The sequence below is a fragment of the Cannabis sativa genome, chromosome 5 (assembly GCF_029168945.1).
Source record: "Cannabis sativa cultivar Pink pepper isolate KNU-18-1 chromosome 5, ASM2916894v1, whole genome shotgun sequence".
NCBI classification, from domain to species: domain Eukaryota; kingdom Viridiplantae; phylum Streptophyta; class Magnoliopsida; order Rosales; family Cannabaceae; genus Cannabis; species Cannabis sativa.
The window spans coordinates 45,933,504-45,949,457 of record NC_083605.1 but is presented as its reverse complement, the minus strand read 5'-3'; the positions used below and the strand labels follow the sequence as shown (position 1 = coordinate 45,949,457).

The window sequence follows — 15,954 nt, the reverse complement described above, 5'->3', positions numbered from 1 at the left end:
TCGTCTGACCATTCGAACTTTTAGCACTTCTTCAATATGTTGAAGAAGGGGATGCATTTGTCTGTAGACCGTGAGATGAAACGGCTCAGGGCAGCCACCTTTCTGGTCAGGCTCTGCACATCTTTATGCTTTTTGGGGGATGGCATGCTCAGGAGAGCCTGGATTTTTTCCGGGTTTGCCTCAATCCCCCTCTGGTTGACGATGAAGCCCAGGAACTTCCCTGACTTGACCCCAAAGGTGTATTTCTTTGGGTTGAGCTTCATGACGTATCTCCGGACTACTTCGAAACATTCCTCTAAGTCGTCCGCATGTCTATTGCATGCTTTGGACTTGACGAGCATATCATCTACATAAACCTCCATATTTCGTCCCAGGCCTTTGAACATTCGGTTGACCATTCTCTGGTAGGTCGCTCCGGCGTTCTTCAGTCCGAAGGGCATGACTAGGTAACAGTATACCCCCTTATCGGTCCTGAAGCTAGTGCACTCTTGGTCTGCCGTATGCATCTTTATTTGATTATACCCGGCATAGGCGTCCATGAAGGATAGTAATTTGAATCCAGAAGTGGCGTCTACTATCTGGTCGATCCTGGGTAGCGGGAAGCAGTCCTTCGGACAAGCTTTGTTTAGATCAGTGAAATCTATACAAACTCGCCAAGTCCCGTTCGGCTTGGGCACCAGGACCGGATTGGCTAGCCATTCTGGATAATATACGTCGCGGATCATGCCGTTGGTCAAAAGCTTATCCACCTCTTTCTCCAGATCCTCGGCTTTCACCGAGCCGAGCGGGCGTCGCTTTTGCTGGACTGGCGGCGTGTCCGGATTGACGTTGAGGATGTGGGTGATGACGTGGGGGCTTATGCCAGTCATGTCTTCTTGGCGCCATGCAAATATGTCGATGGCGCCCTTCAGTGTTTTTATTATTTTCTCTTTTTCCTCCGGATCTAGGCTCTTTCCCAGCCGGAGTACTTTGGTGGAGTCGAGGTCGCACACTGATAATTCCTCGACATCCTCCATTGGTCCACAATTCTTTCGGACCCCACACGGGGATCCAACTCATCTTCCTCAGCCATTTCTGGCTCAATAGATTCCCGGACCATCAATACTGGCAGGTGGGTTGCAACATTGTAACATTGCCTTGCTTCCCCCTGGTTTCCTCTCACCGTCCCGATCCCAGCTTCCTGGGTAGGGAACTTTAGGCACAGGTGCCGAATGGACGTGACTTCGCCAAAATCTACCAAGGCCGGTCGGCCGAGGATCGCGTTGTAAGCAGTCGGACAATCCACCACCACAAAAGTGCAGTATTTGAATGTTCTTTGGGGGGTGTCCGGACACAAGGTGACTGGAAGCCTTACTTTTCCCATCAGAATAAGTGTCGTTCCATTAAACCCTGTGAGTTGGGACCCACTGGGTGAGAGGTCTCGGTCCGTCAAGCCTATTGCGGTGAAGGCCTCCTTGAAGAGTAGGTTCATGGAACTTCCATTTTCAATTAAGACTCTGGCCACCACTTTATTAACGATGGGGGTCTCTATGACCAATGGGTCATGATGAGGGAAGCGCACCGTCTTGGCGTCTTCTTCCGTGAACGTGATGGGTTGGTCTATCAGCTGGGGCCTTTGAGCTGGGAGTTGAGTAACCTCCCAAACCACACTGTGTTTCACGGCCCCCGCGTACCGTTTGAGCTCCTTGCGAGTAGTACCTCCGATATGGGGACCTCCGGAGATCATGGCTACCCTCCCGTTAGGTCTGGGCGGCAGACCGGGGATGTGCTTGGCGTCGCCCGCGGGAGCAGCTGGAGCCAACGCTCCTGTTGTACCCCCCGGTGTTCCCTGGGGCACACCCCCTGTCGCCTGGCCCGGATTGAGGTGAGGCAGCCTATTCTTGATCCACTCATAGAGGTGGCCCAATCGGATCAAGTTTTTAATCTCGTCCTTGAGATTCTTGCATTCATTGCTGCTATGACCAACGTCGTTGTGGTACTCGCATCTTTTGCTCGGATCTCTCCGGGAGCTATCTTTGTACAACGGTTGTGGTCTCCGGTAGTGCGTATTTTGCCTAGTAGCAAAGTACACACGCTCTTGGGAGTCCGTCAGCTCCGTGTATTGGGTGTACTGGGGAGTGTACCTCCTTTTCTGGCGCTTCTCCCCTGTCCAGGTGCTGCCCTTGGAGGATCTTTTACTCCTCGAACCCTGGGAAGGGCCTGCCAGGCTAGCGGTTGGAGCGGAGTGCGAAGGAGCTTGTCCATTCATCCCGGAGGGGTTTCCAAAATGGGATGATGTTGGCGCCAAGGCCTGGCCGCGACTATATCCGGGAGTGGCAAAGAACTGTATGCCGCTTGTCTGTGGAGCCGCGGTCGGGGCAGTACCCGAGGGCGGTACTCTGGGTATGTACCCTGCTATCCTGGTGAGATAGTATCCTCCATAAGCCACTATTTGGGCTTCTTCGAGGTTGATATATCTTTGGACTCTCTTCTGGAAGTCCTGAAGGCTAGCAGCTCCCTCTTGCTGTAGTTCATTCCAGAAGGGAGTCCCCATACGGATGCCTGCTTGGAGAAGCGCAAGCTGTTGTCCATCGTCAACTTTCTTAGTTTTCGAGGCTTCCTCTCGGAACCTCTTTATATAGTTCTTCAAGGTCTCGGTGGGCAGTTGCTTGATGTTAGTCAAGGCACTGACCTCCAGGTTGACCTTTCTTGCGGCGACAAACTGTCTCCGAAAATTGGTCTGTAGCTTGTTCCAACAGCCCACGGATCCTGGTTCCAGCTTCTTGAACCATTCCTTCGCGGACCCACTTAGAGTAAGTGGGAAGCACAGACATTTGGCGTCATTGCTGACTCTCATGACCGTCATGACACGGTTGAACCGTGACAAGTGGTCGCTTGGATCAGAGTTCCCGGTATAAGCTGCCATTTCGGGCATCTTAAAGTTCTTTGGGAGCTCCGCCTCCAGGATGTGCTTAGCACATGGCTCTCGGTCCTCGCAATCTGAGTCGGAGTCGTCCCCTTTCTGCCTTCGGGAGACTCGGGCAATGTCTTTTCGGAGTATGGCGAGTTCTGCCATAATTCCTTCATTTAACGTACCCGTGGAGACCGCAGGTCCGTATCTTTTTTGGTCAAGGTGATCCCGGAGGTCACCTTGGTTCCCATTGATTTGATTTCTCAGATCAACGGGAGGACATCTCTGTCCTCTTCTTCCTCTACCCCCGGGCTCTTGGTGCACGGAAACGCTTTTTCGGTCCTCTCGATCCTAAGGGCCAAAACTCACTTTTTGGGGCTTGCCCCTCTGCGGACCTTTCCCTTTAGGGAAATCTGAGCGGACCTTTCGCGGATCCTGCGCCTTTTTCTTTCGCCCTGGGGTAGAGGTAGGGTTTTTTGTTTGATTCCCTTCAGCAGGGTACCTTATAGGGCTAGGCTCCCTAGACTTCTGCTGTTGGGAACTAGGCGAGGATGCCTCTGGTTCCTTGCCAAGTCCAGCAGTCATTACCTTGGGATGCACGTGAATGCCAGCCGCCTCCATGGCTTTTTGCATGGCCAGCATCACTTCTTGCATTTTTTAGTTTTGTGTTTTTTGAGCTTCGATCTCGGCTTCGTGATCGATAGCTTTTTGTCTGAGTAGCTACCTTCGTCATAGGCATACTCATCGAGGTTTCCCTCGTAGTCATCATCTGGAATTCCTTCTTCTTCCTCAGAACCCTCAGCTGCTCTTGAGGCTACATCTTCCTCATTTGGGTCTTGAGCATCTTCTAGTGGGCGAGGCTGACGAGTACTTCTAGTCTCCACCATTTTTGTGAAGTCAAGTGTTCGTTTACAGTAGCTTTCTTCAGCTCTCAATGAAAGCACCAAAATGTTGACCGAGGTTTTCGGCAACTAATAAAATATTATAAGTTTATAGAGCTGTAAGAAAATTAGAGAAGGATTTTTACGTGGTTGGGGCGTTAATGAGCCTTAGTCCACGAGTCTTTTTTATTTATGGATGTATTTAATATAGAGAATGTATTTGGTGAGTGTTTTACTCTTATAAATACAGAGAATGTTCTTGGTGGGTATTTACTCTTCTTGCTCTTATGCAGCCCAAGATTCTCGATCCCATTTAATGAGCTTTGAAGGGGTATTTATAGTATTTTTTGGTGGGATGATCCCCAGAATTATCTTTACAAGTGTATCTGTAAGTATCCATAAAGTTGGGCATTCCCAATGAATATACCATGAGTAATGCATAGTCAAATCCCTAGGTGTTGTAGGGCTTTTATGTGGAATGTCCTTATTATCTTTTGACTGATGTGACTCTTCACAGTGTAGCCGTCGCTAGACTTAAATGATCATTACTTTGTAGCTGCTGGTTGGAGGTTGTGCCACAAGACTTTATTGCGTGTAGCAGTCCCAACACGCTTCCTCCCATACAGCATTAAATGCGACTTGATTGCTCAGGAGAAACCTGACACCTCGCGGAGATGCCTTAGCGTTACTCGAGCTTTCGGGAGCGTATGGGGTTCCATATGCCTTCTCCGGGAGCTACGTCCTGGACGCTGCCTTACGGCATAAAGACTTAGCAAATATTTTTGGATTGTAAATTGCTTGATCCACGTGTCCTTGTCTGGTTGGTCCACGTACATTGGGCAAAATCAGGGGCAACACAATTATTCTTCTTTCAATAATACTATATTTTTCAATTCAATCATATAAATACCAAAACTATTTATTTAATAATTATAATTAATTACTAAATAAAATTATCATTTATATTATTTATTAATTAGACCATACAAATTCTCTTAATTAATAAATTGACCCTAAAACCTCTTTTCTTCACAATTAAGTCCTTGCTTGGTAAAAATTCTTAAATAAGACATAGTCTAATTTTAGAATTATAATTGATTAATTAAAATCAATTGACTGAGTCTACAAGCAGTATTATCTCAACTAGTGAGGGGACCGTTGGGCCTAAATAATCGAGCTTTCAATAAGTAGATTTAGAATTTACCAAGTAAATTCTCTAACTTATTAATTCCGCCTTGTGCCACTATAGATTTGTAATTGAATAGCACTCTCAATTATATAGAACGCTCTATATGTACCACAATATAGATACGTTATGATTATCCATTGTTAAAATCCTAATAGTCAAAGATCCTCTATAAATGATCTACATCGAAAAGGGACAAATTTACCGTTCTACCCTTCAATGTATTTTATCCTTAAAATACTTAGCTACCTATAAATGATACTTCAGTAAACTAATATAATTACTGAAATGAGGCCTCAATCATTTATCTCTATCCAGCCAAGCTCGAAGGAAATCATTGTTTCACTTCTAAATACTTATAGAAGTTATAGATTCCATATATATGATCAATGCTCTCACTCAATTGAACTACCATGTTTCCAAGATGTAAATATCCACCTGAACCATTTGTTAGCTTCCACGAACAACTTGAAGAACATAAAAAATACAACTAAGCTGAACCCAACCATATCAGGATTAAGATCCATAGACCTAAGATCAACCATTGATATTGACTTAGAAAGATATAACAGTAATCTTATGATATCTTATCTAAGATCAATATCGGTCTCTTCCAATGTATACTCCATACATTCGATACTGGTAAACTTTACCAATGTCTTGGAAAGGATATAACACTTATCCAAGGTGTAAGTATACTTTATCGTCAATTATCATGTCAGTCTATATCTAGTGAACTGACAAATCATGGGAATTAAACTTTTGAATATATAATCATGATTATATTCCACTGTGCTGACGACACTATAATCATGAACAAATATATATTTATATATATTCTAGACTTAATAGAATTTATACATTAAACATAATCATGAAATAAATCATGTGAACCATGCAACATAAAAGCAATTTCTACTCTTTATTAATCAGTAAATCTGATTATATGAAAATTGGTTTTATTTAGGGCACAAAACCCAGCACGAGCTTCATATCAATCTTCATAGGCTACTAGGAGCAGAATCATCTGACCAAATTATGAAATATGATACATGTGTTTCCTAGTCAGATGTCACGTCATAGTGTAAAATTAAAATAATACGTGTATCACCTATCCAAAAATGCAGATAACAAACTCTAACGAAGACTTTAAAAGTCTCATATGTCACTAACGTTCAAAGTTGAAGAAAAATGTAATATCCCGAAAAATAATATGGTATATATTTTATTAAATATGTAATTCTCTTGATAATGAAGTAAGATTATGATCTTACTTAAGCTAATTAGTGTGAATTTAATAAATGATTAAATAAAACGTAATTTATTAATTACAGAGATTTTTTTGAATTATGTGGGTACCGTAGATACCATTTTTGAAATAAAATGTTTTCGGGCCCGACGACCATGGGAGCACGGTGGAGTGGTCAGGAATGTCACGATAATAAAGTATAGATTGAATTGGAATTATACCAGACTAGTTTAGAATATTAAGTTGTCGAGTTAGCAGATTAGTTAAGAATTACCTAAATTACCCCTAGGTTATGTTTTGGTTTAAGTGTAGTATTGAGGGCAAAATGGTAAATGTGCTAAGTTTGACTTTAGGGTTTTAATTATTGTTTAGGTATTATTTTGTTAGTTAAAATTGTATATTATTAATATTATTAAGTTAGATATACATGAGATTAAAATTAAAAGCCTAGAGGAAAAAAATTATAAACGGATCACCATTCTTTCTCCTCTTTTTCGGCTAAAGGAAACCAGTTGAATGCCAAGGAGAATTCAGCTCACTTTAGCAAATTCTTGGTTGAATCTATAGCACTAGGTGTTAGCCAAGTTGAGGTAAGTTCTTGGTACAATTTCCTTTGATTTTTCATAAGTTTTAAGTTGATTTTGGTTAGGGTTTTATGGTTTCAGGGCTGTGATGTTAATTTGAGTTTAGATTGTGTTTATAGGTTTGTTTTAGGGTATGCCTGAGCTTAGGTTAGGTGATTTAAGTTGCTGATAGAGTTGGAGTTAGCAATTTTAGTTTAGGAACTTGATTTTGGCTCTAACTTTAAATTTTGTGTGGTTTGATAAATTATGGTGTTTTGATGCATTGAATATGTTGTATTTATGGTACTATAATGTTCTGGAGTTGTTGGACAGGTTTGGGAGGGTTTTGGTTTGAGTTTAGGGAGAAAAACCTAAGGATTTGTGGCCTGCCAGAACCGGTCGACAGGTTGGTTCTGGTGCAACAGAACTAGTCGACCGGTTGTCCTGCAAGGGAAATTCTTGGGTTTTCCTCAAGATCATTTTTGGCTCAGGGCGGTACCTAGTATCTAATTTAAGGTTATTTAGGTGTCATATGGCCTATTTTGGAGTTATTGGAGGTTAGGTTTTGTCCGAATACGAGAATTAGGGTTTGTTCTCAAAATTTTAGTTTAAAATATTTATTGAATTTTGTTGTCGTGACATAAGACCCGGGATCGTCAAGCTTTGTTTCCAATCAGGTTGGCCCGCACGCCTGATACTGCATTGAGGTAAGAAAAGTGTTACGCACCACTGAATGGTTAATTAAGAAGCGATTATGATCGAGATCTTGTTATGTGTTTGTCATGCCTCGATTATGATTGAGGGTTGGAAACAGTCATTACTGTTATGAATAGTTACTCGTTGAAATCGCAGATAGGTTTCTTACTTATCGTTCGCTTTATCGGGTAACGATAGTGACATACATAGCTCGTGGATAACGTGTGGTAAGGGTGCTTTATGAAGCACTGAGATTATGTGAATATGTGTTGTGATTGTATAAGCATGTTGTATTATGATTGCATACATTTTATCACGGTATAATTACTTGAATTTACATCGCTTTTGGATTCAGTTACTTTTCTTGCTGATTCTCTGTGACTCACGGGTGCTTAATGGTGCAGGTAAAGGGAAGGGTAAAGCTGATCAACTATGAGTTTGAAGCTTCTGTAGCAATGTACATATCAGTCGCGGTGCCACAGCTTTGGTGGACAGAATCCACCCTTTTTGGATGTATTTTGAAGCATGATCTTATTTTGTAAAATTACTTTTAAAACAGATTGTAAAAGTTTTTAACACAGGGGGTCCTCGTATTTACCAATAGTTATCTTTTATCAAATTTATGTACTTGACTTGATTAAGGATTTAATTACACCACTTTTCATAAACTACTTTTATAAAAATAGTAAAAGATTAATTTTGTAAAAGCACACACGTAGCGTCCATGTGGGACAGGATGTTACAAAAAATATTTAACATGGGCACAATCTTATTAATGGCAAAGTTCAATAAGCAAAATACATATTTATTTCATATGCTACTTAACAAATAGGTAAGTTAGTAAAAAGAAAAATAGCTAAGAAATTAATTGTTACTACAAATAAATTTAATTATTACTTTATTTATAAAATGTAAATTAAATAGCCAACAGAGGGGTCCATAGCTCAGTGGTAGAGCATTTGACTGCAGATCAAGAGGTCACCGGTTCGAACCCGGTTGGGCCCTTCAATTTTTTTTCTTAAAAATACATTAATCATAAAATGAGTTATTGATAATTGCCAAAAGTTAGTTACACCGAAGTTTGAGTTCTGCAACTTAGCTTCTTAAATTTTGAAAATTACGAATTTATATAAATAAATAATTAGATAAATGTTAGCTAACACGTTATTGGCTCATTACCATGTGAAATTGGTGGACATACCTTCAAACTTCAATACAAAAGTTTTGTTTAAATGCAGTGAACATAGCAATTGGAACTACCAATTTCAATACAAAAAGTTGTCTGATTTGATAATTATCATTTTACAAACATGTTAAAATGTATGTGGCTCATTACTTATCAGCATGCGAGTGATAGAAGCACAAAGCAATTGAAATAGCACACTTGGAAACAACCAATTTCCATAAAAATAACAGACAGCCATGATGAGCAAGGGAGCTTTACAAAAATTACAAGAAGAAGAACACCATCAATAACATCATCCCATAACCCTTTTCAATGTAACATTCTAAACAAAAGTTGAATCCTTTACAAAAATATAATCTGTTTCTGTTACTCCCATGAAACAGGCCAGGCAGCAGCAGCAACAACAACAAACCATTTGCAAATCCTGTCGTAAACAATAATTTTCCCCGACTCAACCCAACCCGACCCACCCCACCAACCCATGGCCTTGCCAACTCATCCACCCAATACCAATAATGTTACGTAGCAAAAGAATATGCTTCAAGATATAACAAATGAACCAGTTCATAATGCCATAGAAGATAACCCATTAACCATCACCACTACCACTACCACCACCCATTTCTAAATGTAATTCTGAGCTGCTTTGATTTTTGACAATATTAGAAACTCTGATCAATTTGCTCAACTCGAATACAAAGACGATGCCTGTACGCAATCTGGTGCTCGTCTTCTTCAACAAAAGAACAATTTTTTAAAATAAAATTTTGTTTTTGACCTTTCATTGTTTTGGTGGTCAAGCAGTTTAATATTTTTTACTTTCGAGGACAGAACCCTCTTTGAGGGCTACTTGTGCCTCATTTTCCTTTCCTTGAGCCAAAAGCGATGCAGCTTGCAAGTAGGATGCAATATGCCAAACTGGAGAAATTACTTGGGCTTGAATTGCATCATTCAAGGCTTCTTGTGGCATTTCACTTATGAGATAAGACAAGCTACGCCGTGCATAAACTGTTGGAGATACCATAGTTCCACCCTCTATGAACTGCAAGTCAAACAAAAAATTCCATCTGTGAGGACATTTCAAGGTAAACTAAAACCTCATTGGTGAATGAAATTGTAAGGTACATGGGACACATACCACCTCCATCAAATATAGACTAGGATTTAGCAATCATATTATACTATCATTCAAAATAAGTAACCACTTCAAAATGTTCCTTTAAAATTTGAGTTCATATAAAGAGGCAAAGACAACAGCAAGGCTGTATAATATAAGGGCTGGCAATTGGAGTACGTAATGCTTTAAGTGAGAAAATAGTGGCCATCCCCTAATGCTTAAAGTTAGAGTTCGAATCATACCGGTTGCACCCAAACCAGTTCATGTGAATTCAATTGTACCATTCTCACACAACATTTGTTCTTACTTTGTCATGTATACCACTAATGTATATTTGTAAAGATAATCAAGTTCCCAAAATTTCAAACAGAGCAGATCTATCAGGTATTAATCATGCCTTATCAGGTGAATAACTTTTCATGGTGAAATAATCTTTACCACGGTGTAGCACTCAATGGCAGCTTTAAAATCTTTATGCCGAAAAGCCACATCACCCTTCTTCTTTGAGTTTAATGTCTCCTGCATCTGGTTGGTCCACATCTGGAAGGAAAGCTACAGGTAAAAAAAACAAAATAGCAATTAGCTTTTGCAATCATAAGAAATCAATAGCATAATATGAATTAATTGAAGAGGGTAAAACACGTTGCTTGCTAGTTTATTTACCGCCACTCTAAAGTACATATGTTAAGTCCCAAGGGCACTTAATTTACCATCCCCTAATGACTTTATAACTTTTGCTAAATTACAAATCAAGAATCATAGTTGTAGGTTAAACTGCCAGAATGGTGCATGTATTATGATATTAGAATGTGATCCTATGATAGTAATACAACAAAACAAGCATCATTACAAAATTAATCATGAAAATGAATTTTCATTATTTTTCAAACATGCACCAAATATCCTATGTTAAATGATAAGATCCTTCTGTCGTTAATACTTAGTTCTGTTCTGATATATTGAAAACATACCTCAGTTGCTGCACCTTCATCATCCTTGTATCCAAGCTTTTCTAGGATCTCATGTATAGCTGTCAAATCCATTCTAACACATGCTTCACCAAGTGGTGAAAGAGGTAAGGCAGCACCATTCTGAGGGATCCCCATTAATTCATGCGACGGAACCTGCCCAAAATTTTACCACAGCTCATTCAAGATATTGTAAAAGTAGTATTCAAATTGGATACTGTCCGCAATGACACAAAGAGAGCAACATGCCTATAAATGATAGAACAGATATTTTCTGACGTTGAAAACTTAAGCACCAGATAGACTCCTATATAACATCTTGGTACTTACAGTTGACTACATTAACAAAATAATATAAACTCTAATAGGTTAAGCAAGTAAGGACAATTTCTGAAGACAGTTATCTAAAAAATTGTCTGATAACATGAAAAGGCAAAACTAACCTCAGTGTCCTTCTGAAGAGGATCTAGAGCAGTAACCAATGATTTCGGATTAGGACGTTCTCTGGGTTCATATTGTAGGCAACGCGAAGCTAAACGTACTAATTCTGTTCCCTCATCATTTGAAAACTGGCCTTCTAAACAAGAATCTGTTAGCATCTGAAGATTCCTGTCGCGTATTAGGTCGAGGGCCTGAAATTTATTTAAATTAAAATAAATATATTATAAGGAGATTTAAATGGAAATTAGAGTTGCATGTCTCAGAAAAACTAAACCAGAAAATGAGCACAGTAATTAAGAGAGCTTACAGAAATTTAGCATGGTATAAAAGGCATATAACCATTTATTTATTTGCACTAGGAATACTTTTTATTGTTAATGAGACTTACATGGCTTGGAGGAATATGTTTACCGCTGAGAAGGTCAAGCAAAAGAGTGCCAAAACTATACATTACACTTTCTGGAGTAACTCTTCCTGCAGAGAATCATATAAATAGTATTTAGACATATAGAATGAAAATTATCATGCACAAAAACACAAGATAAAAATAATTTTATACAGAACAGAGAATATCCGTGGAGAGCAGAGAATCAGAAGCAACAAAGATAATGTTGTATGAGACTACCAAATGAAGAATAATGATTGGATGGAAAGAAAAATCACAGCAATAACATATGTGAATTACATTATTTTGCATTGTGCTTTAGCTTAAAGAGAGGAAAACATAAACCACTTTGTTAAGAGAGAGAAAGGGAGAGAAACCAATGAGAAGGAATTACAGAAATTTTATAGCCAACCAGCTATGGCATATTTCAAAAAGTGGACCCAACAACGCAGTAACATCATACCATATAAAGAAAACAAAAGAAATGGTTATACCAACAGAATATGCTCACAAGAAATCATCACATGATAAACACTTCATAAAAACATGTCAGAAAGTTAAGGTCAACTGCCACATTTATTAATTCACTCAAATACATCACACTATTATTCATATGAATATCAATAAATACCAGCATGTGTAAACAGAAGCTTGATTAATTCTTTTCATAGATATGTACCTGTCCTTAAATACTCGGGAGGAGTAAATGCCAAGTTTGTACTGTAACTTTTCCCATCTCTACTGTTTTTCATCAGACCAAAGCATGAAAGCCTTGGGTTGCCATCCTGAGATTTATTGAGAGTAAAATTAGACTCTGACTATCCAAAATGGGCAAGAGTAAAAAAGCCATTGCATGTAACGAGATAAATAAATTACATCATCAAAGATGACTCTATAAGCATTTAGATCATGATAAAGTGCACGCCCTTTATTGGTACAGTATTCAAGAGCTTGTGCAAGATGTAAAGCTACACGTAATCGCATTGCCCACTTCATAGGTTGTGTTTCCCCTACATAGAAAAATGATAAAGTCTTACTAGTAAAAACTGTGTATAGGATAATCTACAAAATTGCCGAGAGAAGGAGGATGAACATTTTAGTACTAGAACCCTACATTCAATAAGCAATCACAAACAATTACACAATTTCCGAAAGAATGAATTTTAAAGTCATAATTAAGAAATCAACAGCAGATATCAATTGAGGGATACACAAGGGAGGGTACCAGAATAACACACTTACAATGGAATAAATGCTTTGCTAATGTATCATTGGGCAAATATTCAGCAACAAGTAACCTCTCATCACCTTCACAGCAACACCCAAGTAAATTAGCCAATCGTTGGTTCCGAAGCTGACCAACAGCTCTTGCTTCTTCCTGAAATTACAAAATAGAAAGATCAAAGAACTTGAACATTTAAACTCAATGAAGATGAAAATAACACATTAACAGATATTTCAAAAGTAATGAAAATAAGTTTTGGTTATTACTCACCAAAAATTGTCGGGAATCAGGCCAAGCTGATCTATTGAATCTTTTGACAGCAATTCGTCTCTGATTTTCAAGCTTCCCTTTATAAACCACATTTGGGGCTTTTTCACCATGTTCAGAAACTATATTTTCCGCAGCAAATCCCGATGTTGCCACCCTAAGTTGCTCGACCGTGTATTCATGAAATGCAGGCAAATCAAGTTCATTCTTCTCTTCAGGTTCTACACACGTATAGAAACTTTTAGACATTTCAACTTTACTCTTTGTAAAGCAGTAAAGAAACACTGGCTTGCTTACCAGCATTTGGGGCCTCAGTAGCTGGATTATTTTGCTCGGAATCCCAACAACAAGTCGAGAGCTTGGAACACTTGCAGCCCATCCCAATCTCAAAATTTTATATCAGACACTGGCAAGTTCTAAGCTTCAAATGTTAAACTTCAAAGTCTCCATTAACATTCACTGTAAAAAAACAAATTTTATCATTTCATTGAACAATCAATATATCACTAAATATCACAAACAACAATCAACCAAGTGACGAAATCTTAAAATGCACGTACAAATCCAGTTCAATTATGCAACACTTCCATTAAATTCAAAGACTTCGCTTCTAAAAGAAAAACAAAACCCTCCCTAAGCTAAACAAAAACAACTTCCTTTCAAAGGCTCCTTCCAACACGACGGGGATGCAGTTCTTGGTCAAAATTTTCACTTTTAGAAATTCCCAAACATTACATAATAGAGTAACTAATAATTTAAAAGCTACCACTAAACATGGATGTAGTACAAAGTATAAGCATCAAAAAATCAATTCCAACAACTACACAGCATCAGAAGACTGAATATTCAGCATTTCAGCAAACGAAAATCACATTTTTGCATCGATTTCAATTCTGGGTCAACTCAGTATGCCACCAAGCTAGTCAAATTGAGTCCACAAACTACAAACTCGGCCAAACCAAACCCCAGTACTCATTCAAACTCCAAAAACACCCCAGTACTTCCAGCAAAAACACACCAACCCACTAATGAAAACCACGAAAAACAAAGCCCCTTTACCTCAGATCAAAGATCACAACAAGCAAGCACAGTGCCCAAATCACTTCAATATAAACAAGTAGTATTCCCATAACAAATTAGATTAAACAGGACACTTTCTTAACCTGAGTGAATGAGTCAAATGAATCGTCTTCCTCGATTGAATCAAAAGTCAAGAAAGCAAAACCTTATTTTTTCCGTTCTCCTGGTTATATATCTATTTAAAAGAACTTAATTGCTGTTATCGAATTTCCAGTATAAATATATATATATAAACAAACATGTTGTAGAAAGGTGAGAGACTTTAAATCAGAGATCTTAGCCTTCGTCTTGGTTTTCGACTTCTTCGGCTTCCTGTCTCAAAAGTGCTTCGCTATATTTTCTGTGTGCGACTGAAATTTTTGTAACAGCTCTCCTCTCTCTGTGAGATTTGGATGAGAATTGTCTATATTGATAATTAAAATAATATTCAATTTTGTAACTTTATTATTATTATTTTTAAAGATTAATATAATATAGTGGGGCTTTAAAGTAATTTAATTTATTTTTTCCTATTTCCACCGACATGAACCAATTTTATTTTTCTCAATATTCACACCTAAGTCATCAATATTCAATAATGGAATAATATATTTGCCCTTATAAAGCACAATAAATGTCCTTACAAAAAAAACACGCACAATTAATGTAAAATATAAATGTCTAATTTTTCCTTTTATTGGAAACATATTTTTAAGGACATACATAATTTTCACTTCTAGATATTGACCGGAGTCTTGTTTTAGTCATTAACTAATAAATATTTTATTTGTTTTAGTTAAGTTTTTTTTTCTTTTTTTTTTTTTTGAAAGAAGTTTTTTTTTCTTTTTGAAACGTTGTTTTAGTTTTTTTTTTTTTTTTTGAGAAATTTTTCATATTATTATAAATTAATAGTCATTTACAATAATAGAGAAAATAAGATAAGGTATTTTGCCTATCCAAGATACATCTTCATCCAATTTTAGAGCGTACTTTGCTAAGCTATGGGCAGCTTGGTTAGCTTGCCTACGAGCATAAGTAACAGTAACTCCAGGAAAAGAGAATAAAAGACAACGAACATCAACAATTAGATCAGAATAACAAGATACGTCTCCATGCGGAGAATTCAAAGCAGAGGATACTCTTAGGGCATCAGTTTCCACATGTGTTATTAGCAATTGTTGTTGTGTAGCCCAATTCAGACTGTGGAAGAGTGCCTTTGCTTCCATTTCATCACTTCTAAAACAACCTTGGACTCTTTTTGAAAATGCAGCAATTACTTCTCCTTTGTTGTTTCGTACCACAGCTCCAATACCCAATATTTTGTCATGAAAGTTGGCAGCAGCATCAATATTCATTTTAAGCAAATTACCTTTTGGTGGCATCCATGCTATCTTATTTTTTTGCCTCCCATCGTCACTTGTGACATTCTGCTGTAATATGCCATAATTGTGCAACTCAGATGTTAAAGGCAATTGCTGCTGGTTTGCTACATGACATGAATTGAGGTTGTGATTTGAGGCATCATGGTGAATAGTATATCGAGCAGCCATATTATGTGATTCATGGTTTATGGTCAAATTATGGTGTTGTGCTAACTGCTGGAGAGTGTCCAAGTATTGCCATGGTTGTAATTGCTGAGAAGATGAATCCTTGTTTGTAGCATCAAGCCCTGTTCGTGATATCTGATCGAAAGTAGTGCCAAGCAAATGTGTAGAGAGCTGCTGGTCAAGATCAAAGGCTGTATGGTTCTGCTATTTTATTTATTTATTTATTTATTTTTTTGCAGCAGGTAAGTTTGGCCGATTGGTAGTTTTTCATGTAGTTATTTGCATATGTTGTCA

At 38.3% G+C, this 15,954-nt stretch overlaps 1 protein-coding gene and 1 non-coding gene across 3 annotated transcripts; one reads left to right on the top strand and one right to left on the bottom strand.

The window, feature by feature from the left end:
• Positions 1-8,398: 8,398 nt before the first annotated feature.
• On the top strand, positions 8,399-8,470 carry TRNAC-GCA (transfer RNA cysteine (anticodon GCA)). The gene has a single exon. It is a non-coding gene; the product is annotated as a tRNA-Cys (tRNA).
• Positions 8,471-8,841: 371 nt separating this feature from the next.
• LOC115716204 (serine/threonine-protein kinase BSK7) lies at positions 8,842-14,546 on the bottom strand. Of its 2 annotated transcripts, XM_030644945.2 has the most exons (12): positions 14,396-14,544; positions 14,218-14,309; positions 13,352-13,513; positions 13,058-13,275; positions 12,805-12,940; positions 12,439-12,572; positions 12,242-12,347; positions 11,566-11,651; positions 11,180-11,368; positions 10,740-10,892; positions 10,207-10,320; positions 8,842-9,693 (listed from the first exon to the last, which is right to left on the bottom strand). In XM_030644945.2, exons 3-12 carry the CDS (start codon positions 13,431-13,433, stop codon positions 9,457-9,459), a joined length of 1,455 nt encoding a protein of 484 aa, XP_030500805.2. In that variant the 5' UTR covers positions 13,434-13,513; positions 14,218-14,309; positions 14,396-14,544; the 3' UTR covers positions 8,842-9,456. The 2 variants fall into 2 exon arrangements, with proteins under 2 accessions (XP_030500805.2, XP_030500806.2); XM_030644946.2 differs by lacking the exon at positions 14,218-14,309 and having other exon boundaries at positions 14,396-14,546.
• Positions 14,547-15,954: the final 1,408 nt, after the last annotated feature.

Excerpts from the sequence above, each read along its gene's own strand:
- LOC115716204 (XM_030644946.2), bottom strand. The coding sequence starts at position 13,433 with ATGGGCTGCAAGTGTTCCAAGCTCTCGACTTGTTGTTGGGATTCCGAG. Across the intron at positions 13,276-13,351 it reads TACTGAGGCCCCAAATGCTG|AACCTGAAGAGAAGAATGAA; the intron begins GTAAGCAAGCCA and ends ATACGTGTGTAG. Across the intron at positions 10,321-10,739 it reads ATGAAGGTGCAGCAACTGAG|CTTTCCTTCCAGATGTGGAC; the intron begins GTATGTTTTCAA and ends TTTTACCTGTAG.